The sequence below is a fragment of the Rhincodon typus genome, chromosome 28 (assembly GCF_021869965.1).
Source record: "Rhincodon typus isolate 14 chromosome 28, sRhiTyp1.1, whole genome shotgun sequence".
Classification (NCBI taxonomy): domain Eukaryota; kingdom Metazoa; phylum Chordata; class Chondrichthyes; order Orectolobiformes; family Rhincodontidae; genus Rhincodon; species Rhincodon typus.
Window position 1 is genome coordinate 35,454,016 of NC_063359.1, and position 12,726 is coordinate 35,466,741.

A 12,726-nucleotide genomic window follows, 5' to 3' on the forward strand; every position below is an offset into this window, starting at 1 on the left:
AAAAAAACCATAGTTGGAATTACGTACAAGCCTCCAAACAGTAGTCTGGAGCTGTGGCACAAGATACACACCTTTTCTATCTCCTGGTGTAAGAAAGGCAAAGTTACAGTGATCATAGGGGATTTCAATATGCAGGTGGACTGGGAAAGTCAGGTTGGTAGTGGATTGCGAGAAAAGAAATTTGTGGAATGTCTGTGAGATGGCTTTTTGGAGCAGCTTGTGGTGGAGCCCACTAGAGAACAGGCAATACTGGATTTAGCATGGTGCAATGAGGCAGACTTGATAAGGGAGCTTAAGGTGAAGGAACCCTTAGGAGGTAGTGAGCATAGTACAAAAGAATTTACTCTGCAATTTGAGAGGGGGTACATAGAATCAGAGGTAATGTATTACAGCTGAATAAAGGCAACAACAAAGGCACGAGGGAGGAGCCTAGCAGGAAAGACAGTGGAACAGCAATGGCTGGAGTTTCTAAGAGTAATTCAGGAGACACAGCAAAAATTCATCCCTAGGAAAAAGAAGCATGGTACAGGGATAATGAGGCAACCATGGCTGACTAGGGAAGTCAGGGATAGCATTAAAGCAAAAGAGAAAGCATATAATATGGCGAAGGGCAGTGGGAAACCAGAAGGTTGGGAAGCTTAGAAAGACCATCAGAGGGCAACAAAAAAGAGGGAGAAGATTAAATAGCAGGGTAAGCTGGCCAGTAATATAAAGGAGGACTGTAAGAGTTTCTTTAGATATATAAAAGGCAAAAGAGAGGCGGAAGTGGACATTGGACTGCTGGAAAATGACACTGGATAGTAGTGGGCAACAAGGAAATGGCTGAAGAACTGAATAATTACTTTGCATCCGTCTTCGAAGTGGAAGACATGAGTAATACCCCAAAAATTTGAGAGAGTCAGGGAGCAGAGCCGAGTATGGTGGCCATCACCAAGGAGAAGGTGCTAGAAAAAGTGAATGATCTGAAGGTGGATTAACCACCAGGACCAAATGGACTACACCCCAGAGTTCTTAAGGAGACAGCTGAGGAGATAGTGGGGGCATTAGTGGTGATCTTACAGGAATCACTAGAGTCAGGGAGGGTCCCAGAGGCCTGGAAAATAGCTAACGTGACACCCTGTTTAAAAAGGGAGTAAGGCAAAAGATGGAAAATTACAGGCCGATTAGCCTAACCTCGGTCATGGGTAAGATTTTAGAGCCCATAGTGAAGGATGAGATTTCTGAATACTTGGAAGTGCATGGTAAAATAGGGTAAAGTCAGCATGGTTTCATCAAAGGGAAGTCATGCCTGACAAATCTGCTAGAATTCTTTGAGAAAGTAACTAGCAGGTTAGACCAGACCCAATGGATGTTATCTACCTGGACTTCCAGAAGGCCTTTGACAAGGTGCTGCACAGGAGGCTGCTGACTAAGATAAGGGCCATGGTGTTAGAGGGAAGGTGCTAGCATGGATAGAAGATTGGATCTCTGGCAGAAAGCATACAATGGGGATAAAAGGGTCTTTCTCAGGATGGCAACCGGTGACAAGTGATGTTCCTCAAAGGGACCACACTTTTCACTTTATTCATTAATGATCTAGATGAAGGAACTGAGGGCATTCTGGCTAAGTTTGCAGATGATACAAAGATAGGTAGAGAGACAGGTAATATTGAGGATGTGGGGAGGCTGCAGAAGAATTTGGACAGGTTAGGAGTGTGGGCAAAGAAGTAGCAGATGGAGTACAACGTGGGAAAGTGTGAGGTCATGCACTTTGGTAAGGAGAATAGAAGCATGGACTATTTTCTAAATGGGGAGAAAATTCAGAAGTCTGAAGTGCAAAGAGACTTGGGAGTTCTAGTCCAGGATTCTCTCAAGGTCAACTTGCAGGTTGAGTCAGCAGTTAGGAAGGCAAATGCAACTTTGGCATTTAGTTTGACAGGACTTGAATATAAAAGCAGGTATGTACTTCTGAGGCTCTATAAGACTCTGGTCACATTTGGAGTATTGTGCGCAGTTTTGGGCCCCATAGTTCAGGAAAGATGTGCTGGCCCTGGAGCAGGTTCAGAGGAGGTTCACAAGAATGATCCCAGGAATGAAAAGCTTAACATATGAGGAACATTTGAGAACTCTGGGTCTATACTCGATGGAGTTTAGAAAGATGGGGGGGATCTAATTAAAACTTACAGAATACTGAATGGCCTGGACAGAGTAGATGTGGGAAGAGGTTTCCATTGGTAGAAGAGACTAGGACCCGAGGGCAAAGCCATAGAGCAAAGGGAAGACCTTTTAGAACAGAGATAAGGAGAAACTCCTTCAGCCAGAGAGTGGTGAATCTATGGAATTCACTGCCACAAAAGGCTGTGGAGGCCAGGTCATTGAGTATATTTAAGATAGAAATAGATAGGTTCTTGATTATCAAGGGTCACAGGGAGAAAGTGGGAGAATAAGGTTGAGAAACTTATCAGCCATGATTGAATGGCAGAGCCGACTCAATGGGCTGAATAGCCTTATTTCTGCTCCTATGTCTTATGGTTCTAAGTCATCCTTGAACCCAAGGACCTGCATAAAAATACAGCAATTTAGCACGGGTGGCACAGTGGTTCACTGGTTAGCCCTGTTGATTCACATCGTCAGGGACTCGTGTTCAATTCCACCCTTGGGTGGCTGTCTATGTGGAGTTTGCACATTCTAAATTGCCTATAGTGTCCAGGGATGGGTGCAGGTTAGGTGGATTAGCCATAGGAAATGCAGGGTGATAGGGTAGGGGAGGTGGGTCTGGGTTGGATGATCTTCGGAGGGTTGGTATGGACTCAATGGGCCGAATGGCCTACTTGCACATTGTCGGGATTCTATACTAATATTAGTCTCTAGAATCTTAAGATTACTGAAGAGGCCCTTTGTACAGAAGTCTGTATAGCTGAAAATATACTAGTACCTACATTTGTCCCACTTTCCCACACTATCTTCAGTGATTCTCAAAAGTTTCATGTCAACATTACAAAAACCAATCATTCCCTGGTTTGATCTGCTCTCTCACCTCAATGCCGAAGAGCTCTTCATCCATTCCAAGTCACAACAGGTTACACTTTTTTTGTATTCTTTCATGGGATGCGAACATTGCTGGCTTTGCCAGCATTTGGATTTCCATTTCTAATTGCCCTTGAACTGAACAGCTTGTTAAACCATTCCAGAGGACAGTTAAGAGTCAACCATATTAGTTTGGGTCACGTAGGCCAGACCAGGTAAAGCCGGCAGATTTCCTTGTCTAACAGACATTCATGAACCAATAAGTTTTATTTTTAACAACAATCAATGATGGTTGCCATGATCCATTATTAAAACTAGCTTTATTTTCCAGATTTGGGTCTTCAAGCCCAGAGCTGTGAAATGGACTAAGTGGACTTTGTCTTAAGTTGTCTTTTATCCAATTTTTTTTGTATATTATCACAAAAGGACTGTTGTGCTGAACTTTTATTTCTTTATTTTTCTAATTTATTACTATGATTTTGTACTTTTGAAGGTCTTATGCTGTACTTTTTTAAGCATTTGTCCTTGAGAATCTGCACCTCAGTACCTATGATGGTGCCGTAAGAGGTGATGTATAAACTTTTCACTGTACTCACATGTGTACGTGACAAAACTAATTAAATTCAATTCAATTTAATTCATTTCATTGGCTTTAAATGCATCAGCTGTAACCTTTGGATTTGAACCTATGTCCCCTGAGTTAGGAGGGATTCTGGATTACTAGTCCAGTGACACTACTATTATCCCAACAGCTCATCCAAATCCCTCTAACTGCAGAGGAACCACCCCAGAGGGACACAATTATGGTTTCCTCCCAAGCAGCATGCTCTCCTAGTTGCAGGCCAAACCAATGGATTCCTCCCATCAAGTCTGGCAGGACAATTGTCTCCATCCATTTCTTTTAAAATCTCCTTCGCACTATGCCTACCAATATTAAGGCTGTTATGTCTAACTGGTTAATTAATTCCAGGAATGTCCTTAGCAAGTTAGACTTTAACTCCAATTCACCAGAAAGCAGATTCTACTGCATTCATCTTGCTGTTAAACTAGTCTAAAAATAAACAAAAATGTGATTATGTGGCACATTGTCCACAGGGTACAATTAGAAAAAGCATTTTCTACATCACCCAAAACATAGAAACCACAATGGATGCAGAAGGCAGACAGCAGGTAGGAACAAATAGGTCATAGAAACAGAGAAAACAGGAGCAGGCCATTCGGCCCTTTGAGCCTACTCCGCCATTCAAAATGATCATGGTTTATCATCCAACTCTGCCCCCTATTCATGCTTTCTCCGCAAACCTTCTAATCACTTTAACTTTAAGCACTGTCTAACTCCTTCTTGAAAAAAAATTCAGTGTTTTGGTCTCAACCACTTTCTGTGGCAGAGAATTACATAAGCTCACCACTCTCTGGTTTAAGAAGTTTCTCCTCATCTCAGTCCTAAACGGCCTACTCCATATCCTTAGACTGTGACCCCTGGTTCAGACTCCCCGTCATCAGGAACATCCTTCCTGCGTTTACCATTCCAAGGTCATTCTACTGTTGGTAGGCTGTAGGCAGTGGGCACCAAGTGTTCACAGACTATATCAAACGATCTGGATGTGAAAGCCAACTGTAATGTTTCTAAGTTTATGGATGATGCAAAAGTTGATGGGAATGTGACTTGTGAGAAGGACGCAAAGAGGTTTCAAGGGGATCTAGACAAGCTGAGTGGGCAAGACGATGGCAGATGGAATATAATATGACTGTGAGAGATCAGCAGGTCACAGGCTAGGAATTCTGCAGCAACTAACTCACCTCGTGACATCCCAGAGCCTATTCATCATCTACAACGCACAAGATGGAAAGTGTTTATGTCCAGAGGGACCTAGGTGTTGCTGCTCATAAACCATTGAAAGCAAGCATGCAGAAGCAACAAGCAATTTGGAAGGTAAATAGTTTGTTAGCCTTTATTGTAAGATCAGTTGAGCATACGAGCAACAACTTGCTTCAATTATATGGAAAACTGGTGGAAGAACACCTGGGAATATTGTGTATTGTGGGATTTTTAAATGGATAGAGAGAATACAGAAATAAATTATGCTTTGCTGTGAGGTATAGAACTAGGGGGAACATAGTCTCAGAATGAAAGACAAGCCATATAGGATGAGGAGGAACACCTTCACCCAGAGGGTGGTGGATCTCTAGAATTTTCTACCCCAGTCATTAAGTTCAAACAGAGATTGTTAGATTTCTAGCGAGTAATGACATCAAGGATTAAGGGGACAATGCAGGAATATGGTGGTCTGGTAGATGATCAGCCATGAACTGGAATGGTGGAGCAAGCTCAAGCAGCTGAATGGCTTGCTTCTATCTTCACATGGCAGGGAAAGAAGCAAAAACTTGCAAATACCTGTAGGAGGATTTAACTATGTAACATACACTCCCAATACATAGTAGAGATCCTAAAAATTGTGATATGATATTAAAGAAATCTTCTTATTTTTGCATCATCCTCCTCTTCATCCAGGCATTGTAGAAACCACTTACCTCTTTTATACAACTTCAGTTTCAGATTCAAAGGAGTATTCACCTAACATCAGCACTGTCAATTCCTCAATTGACGACCATCTTTGAATGACACGGACTCTTGCACAGATGTTGGATACAGTTGAAAACCTCCTCTCCCCCAGATTTCACTCATTTATTTTGCACAGTAATAATAAACCATCATTTAGTGATGATTGAGATTTTTTAAAAAAACATGCTTCTGTGATATATACAACTTAGCTTGAGTGATTGTAAACGAACCCTTACTCCACTAAGTCAATGATTACATAGATGTGTAAAAATATTGCAACAAAATGTGATGAACAAAATCAAAGTGATGAGAATCAAAACAATACAAATGACCTAATCGATAGTTCACTGCTCTTTATTAACTTTTCAGTGCTTTTCAAAATAAATATGTTTTATATGTTAAACATACAAGTGGACAAAACATTTAGGTGATGATGGGAAGTATGGTAATATTACAAAAAAAAAATGACGCCATTACTGTGATCTGTATAGCAATACTCAAACCATTAGAAAATAATTTGGTAGAGTCCTTAGGTATTTACAGTTCCAACAGACCAGTTATCCACACACTTATTTACAAAAGGCTGCACCATATTGCAAACTTTCAATCCATGTCACACACTGATTTTAAAACACACAGAAACAGGGGGGAAAAAGCAGTGGAAGACAAACTTGCATTTGACAACCCTAGACTCCACTGTCAACATCTTGAGATTACTTCACCAAATGCATCAGTGCAACCTGGTTTTCCTAATGTAAACTGTAATCAGTGCGTAATTACATCAAACTGTGACAGCTTGTTTTAAGTATGGCCCATTTCAAAAAGTGCTGACTTTGAAAGTATTTCTCTTTCAAAAGATCAAGACAATTGCACTTTCTTTGCACTAAACAATTCTCCCAAAAGCACGTTGCATTAAAGATCTACAAAGCTGCTTGTATGTTCAGCTCTAGAGAACAGTTTTCACAACAGTAATGTGGGTGGGGAAGAAGTATGATTGCATGTTAATGTTAAAACTTTTAATGCCCATTGTTTCTGCATTACATGTTTAGAACAACAAAACATTGGCTGACTAGTATAAGGTGGAATCTTCTTTGTACAAATGTCACTGTACTTATTGTTCATGATTTGACAAGCTATATTTTAATTTGTAAAATAATTTACCATGGATATTTTTAACAAGTTACTTGAAACTAGAAAATACCTGAAAAAAGTCACAATTGGCCAACTTGCCCAATCCCTTGTACCTGTATCGAACTAGCCTTTAAAAAAAGGTTACAAAGACTTCTGAAATAAAACTTGGTTGCTTTAAAAAACTCCACGCAGCTTGGTAAAGATATTTTTAATATTTCAATTGCTGAGGGAGCAGTCGTGTCATTTAACTTAATAAATAAGTAACTTTAAAAAGTATTTAGATTGAATGTATGAAAATTGAGGGAATCAAAGAGCACAAAATATTTGAATGGACAGGTGGTTACCATCTGAATGTAACAAAATGAAACAGTTACCCAATAAACACAAAACAAAACAAGCCTGGACTTTCTGATCTACATTATCTCATTAAAAATAAATGGATTACCATTCATGATAATCAGAAAAATCTGAACTAATCTCCCATGTCAAGGAAACATGACAATACAAAAGTTAGAGGGAGCCAACAGCTGTTCATCAATGTTGTCTTCATTCCATGAAGGTTTGCAGCATATTTAAGTCTCCATTATCAGCAATATGTACAAACTTACCATCTTTCACTTTTACAATGTGGTTTGCTGGCAGGAATGCTGTTACAGACAGAAGCCAGCTGCAAGATACAACTATACTTTGGTTTGCTTGTCACAGGGTGTTAACTGGATGCATTAAAGAAATACAAATTTACTCTAAATATATATGCACACACAGAAGTAAGTGCACACAGTTGTCGTGATTTTTAATCATACTTGTATTGCATCACATAACTGATTCTGCAAAGGGTTATAAATTAAACCTTGGCAATGTGAAGAATCAGCTGTAACAATGTAGATTCTGGCACTAGGTACTACGGAGAGGAAACCTCTCTCCCTTCTCACCAGCTTGCATATGTGGAAGCAACTTACCTTTGTTGCCTGACCATGAACAGCAACATAAATAGTTTACTAATATGTGTTATGAATATATCAAATAAAGTTTCAATGTACTTGATGTTTAACAAAAATATTTCAGACACAGATTCTTTCATCAGACTCTGACACAGACGTGTCCAAAGGTCTGTAATCAAACACTAAATTAGCCTCTCTTCCTCAGGCATTGTGAGCCTGTTGAGTACTTCTAGTATCTTCACTTTCAATTTCAGATTTCTGATTTTTCTGAAGGATCCAGATTAACTATTAAAATTGTTATAAAGAGAACAGCGGTGTGTAATTAGGTTTTTATAGTTCCATCACAATAGTTGATCTGACTGCAAATAACAACGCTTACCACCTTACTGATGACCGGATCACCTACATCCCTAATATAGAAAATAAAAGAGATGTTTGGGGATATTGCATGGCATCACCAAACAACCTGACTTTACAAACTCTTCCATATATTATGATAGTGGCTGTAGTTTTACCTAAAGGGTCTTAAAAGGCTTTAGTATTGTAACATACATTTCAACTGTAACTTAATTAAGCCTAGTTGATACACAATAAATAATGGCAGCAGAAAATGAAAAGAATGCCATACTGCATGGCACTTAATCTTCATGCTGTCAGCACAGCCATCTTAAATTATGATAGTGTTGTTGAAGTAGAGTACATTTTCTATTTCTACTATTGGATTTTCTTGATGGTAAGCTTTCTGAAGAGAGAAAATGGTTCACATAAAGTTTGAATTTACTTTCAAGATAAAACTACAATTGGAATAACATTTTGTTGGACTGTATTTAATACCAGAGCATTATACTTCATAACAAGTTTCATCCAATCATATTCAATGTTATTTAGGGTATAAACACAACTCAATTCACTTGGGAGATCTCTGGACAGCAGAGACTTGCATTTTGTCTATCAACCCAAGCTAAATTTACATCCACATCTTAATCGTTAGAATATATTTAACCAATATATCACCTAATATCTTACAGCTGTCAATTTCTAAAGATTTCAACGTAATGTAAGAAATAATGCACAATAAGTAATGGAATCCCTTAATACCCCCCACTTTTTGAATAGTGCCTTTACAGATGGGCATCTTGCCTTCTGTGGATCATTTCACTTACTAAACCAAATATCACTTTACACAACATGAAGGAATCCATGTTGTTCTATGCTGACCGGTAAAAACAAATGTTTTACACCCATTACAATAAAAAAAAACTATTAAATTTAAAAGATTTTATACATCCTGAATTCTTTCAGCGATGTGATAAATATATAGGTGAACTTTAACTGAGCTATCTAGAATTAATGATGCTTACTAGAATTAATCATCCATTTTATCAAATGTAATAAAATTGTCAAAAAAACTGGAAACTCTCACTGCAATGAGAAATTTAATGCACTTCTAGAGCAAAGCTTCTTGAGTGTATTTGAATCTCTGGCACTGAAAAGCAACAGGAAAACAAGGTACATATTAAATACATTAGACAGTTCAATTCTATTAAAATACAAGTAGTGAGATTTCAAAATATGTACAAATACTTAAGCTACTCTTTAGTGTTGTACAGATATGAATCCCTTTAATATACATCAAACATGCAACTAGCTTAGTGCTGGCCTACATTCAAGACACTGGGCTCCATACAGAAAACTACTTAGAGGAAAAGTAAAGCTTGTATGTTTTTAATCATTTTCTCTTCAAGAACCCACTTAATCAGAGATAAACATTTCAAGTATTGCTACACCATACTTATTCGTCACAACTTTCAGTCCTCTGTATCACGCACTCACCAAAAACCATCAGCAAAATCAAATGTTTGCTGATTTCTTTACTAACCAGGTTGAACAGATGCATTACAGTTGGTTGTAAAAATGCAATGCATAAACACAGATTTAAAAAGGAAAAAAAAAATTCTTTGACACTATTTCATTCACATTTTAGAAATTAAGATTTCTGGCAGACCAATGAAAATTCTTGCATATATATATTTCTTTTATATATATATATAAAAAACATTTCTCCATGGCGCTCCATCAATTTTGTTTGAACATTTTTAAATGCACACAATCCATCTCACATTCAGTAACCGTGCATGAGCAAATGTAACTTGCTTGTGCACAGCCACAAAGGTTTTTGAAAAGGGTGGTAAGAGACAGACAGCAAAGGCTAACCATTTAACAATAATTCCCTTCCTATAAACCAATAACCAAAAATAAAACAGAAGTGTAAAATCTGCATAAGAACAATTTCAGTAAACCACAAGCTTCTTTCTCTGTTGGAGAAACTTAACCTACTCCCAAGATGAAGCTGACTCCATTTTCAAATCAGACAGTATACCATTGTAGGTAAACCCACACATAACCATGACTGCAGTACTTGGTTACAACTGCAAACCCTCTGCTGTCTTTTCCGTTACCAATCAGGTTTGGAGTGTATTTTTTACATAGCTTTAAAAAAATGAAATTGTCTATAGACAGCAGCAATTAAATACTATGATTATCCATAAAGCCTCAATTTCTGTTTTTAAAAATAAGTTCCTATTTCAGAAACTGTCTTATGTCAGTGGTACTCTGACCCGATGGACATGCTCAAGAGAAATTCAAAATCGTGCGCTGTAAGCAGCTTTACAGCTGTCTTATTAGGTCATCACCACTGAATGACAATGCTGCATAGTAATGGGGAAAAGGATGCAGCTTTAAGGATCATCACCATGACCACACATACAGCGATCAAATTATTTTCCACTATACCACTTAATAGAAAGATTTTTTTATTTTAAACAGAACACACGCAGCTCTTGACAGGTTACGTTAAAAACTTCAGAACAGGAAAAGAAAGCTGTGTTTGATGAGTGCCTGCTGAGAGAAATTCCATTGTGCAGAAATTAGCTAAGGATGACACACGAAAGAATAAGAGGTTAAGAAATATATTAAATACTGCAATCCCAAAAGAAAATAAGGTTTGAGGTTTAACAGAATGTACACCCTTACAAGAGCATGCTGCTCATACAGTATTGGAAAATGAGAGAGAGGATAGAAGATTTTCAGAATGCATGATGCAATTAAAAAGCATTAAATTTTGACTGTGATCTCTCAGTGTGCCTTCAGACAGCAAGGTGCTCTGTGCTAATACTCTACTTCTACGACAATCTTCCTTACTGAACAATTAACACCCAATCATTACTGCAGAACACAAGCTTTGTCTAAAACGATGGTACTTATAAAATGTGCCAAATTCAAATGTTTATTAAATCAGACTGTCAATTCCATCATCTTGCCATCTTGTGTGGTTTGCGCAGATACTTCTGCATGATTGCTGTGCCAAGAGTACTATGGCTATTGGTAAAATCAGTCATGATGCTTTCTTAAAATGCACAGCTCACAATCTATCACTGTTCTCGGCAAGAGTACAAGGAGAAAATTAAGGAGTATCTGGAATTGTGGAAAGTCAGCAATCATTGTTCCTTGGCAGTTATTGAATTGATCCAATTGCTGCACCCAGTTAAGCCAAAGGCAGACCGGAATTACCTTCACCAATACAGGAAAAAAAAGTTTTCTATATTGTTTCAATTTCAGATCAATACTGTAGTAAAAGTAGTGTTATAAAACCTAACATTCCAAGTATACCTCAAGCCAAATTTAACTGCTGTATTACTAATTCTTCATGGAGACACTATTCCACAGAGGAATAGAGGGGAAAAGAAAGATAATGCCGAAGAGGATTTTCACATCTACTGTCCACAAATACTTTTAAGAATCCACTGGTTAGGAAACTTGCCACATGCAAAGAAAAGACTGCTACAAGCCAGAGTAACCAGTGCAGAAAATTAAGCCAGAGTTCTGACACGCACTGCCAGATCTTGACACCCAGAGACCAAAAATCTTTCAGGATAATGGCCCATGAATTCACTCCATCCTTTGAAGAATACATCATATTTCATTTACAAACAAAAGTTTCCATTCTCTCGTCTGTAACGGAATCTGAAGGGATTTGAACTCTCCCAGAATGGAACGGCCACCAAATAAAATGGAAAAGTTGTGAATTTCAACACAATCAACTACTTTGCAGGGGGAGGGCGTCTGAGAATTTCAAACTTAACCAGCAAAAAATTCTTTCATTTTCCAGTTGACTGCTTCTTTGGCACTGCAGACCGCTTGGCTTGCCACAGGTGATTGTGAATTGTGATAGCATCCACACTGACTGACATGGTTTTAGTAGGTATTAAGCTAAACAGCTTTCTGTCCGAGCTGTATTTGTAAAGCTTGTCGATCATCTTCTTATTAATGTTTTTTGGCCCTGTCCCAGTTAACTTCAGGATCTCTTCAGAGTCTGGGGAATATGCATAAAGTGCTCGGAACTGGCAGCCCGCATCACGGAACAAGATGATGTAATGGTTAGCCTCGCATTTCTCAAGCTCCTAGGAAGATAAATCAAAATCGATTTCTCAAAATATTTAAATGGTAAATGTAACATTTTTATCAGTACAAAACAGTGCTGCCATTTCTCACATTGGCCACATAACCATGTAAAATAGATGTAATGTTGGTCACACCTCAAAGCCCAAGTTGTATCACAAGGCCAAAACCATTTGAAGGCTTGTGCCTTTTTGAATGCAGTTGTTCAGTTGCCAGAATCAAAAGTCAATGCATCTGCAGACTTATTGGCATACCATTAAATATAGGTGCACAATTAGGCCGTTCGGCCTATCAATTCTGCTCCCCCTTTTGATCATGACTGAAATGCTTCTCAAGCCCATTCTTCTGCCTTCTCACCATAACCATTAATCCCTCTCCCAATCAAAAACCTATCTATCTTGGTCTTAAATACACTAAATGACCTGACCTCCACAGCCTTCTGGAGCAACCAATTCCAAATTAACCACCCTCTGGCTGAAGAAATTCCTCATCTCAGTTCTGAAGTGTTGTCCCTTCTGTTTGAGGCTGTGCCTTCAGGTCCTAGTCTCTCCCCGCAGTGGGAGAATCTTCTCCACATTCATAATATCCACACAAACAAATTACCCATGCACTATAAAATAATTAGAG

The 12,726-nt window shown here is 38.5% G+C and overlaps 1 protein-coding gene across 2 annotated transcripts in view; it reads right to left on the minus strand.

Annotated features, from left to right (window-relative positions):
- Window positions 1-9,350: 9,350 nt before the first annotated feature.
- The window catches only part of camsap1b (calmodulin regulated spectrin-associated protein 1b), a 95,335-nt gene continuing 91,959 nt past the window's right edge, over window positions 9,351-12,726 (minus strand). For both annotated transcript variants that reach the window (XM_048613626.1, XM_048613625.1), the window contains exon 17: window positions 9,351-12,101. In XM_048613626.1, coding sequence (XP_048469583.1) covers window positions 11,799-12,101 — 303 coding nt within the window. In that variant the 3' untranslated portion in view covers window positions 9,351-11,798. The remainder of the gene's footprint in view (window positions 12,102-12,726) is intronic.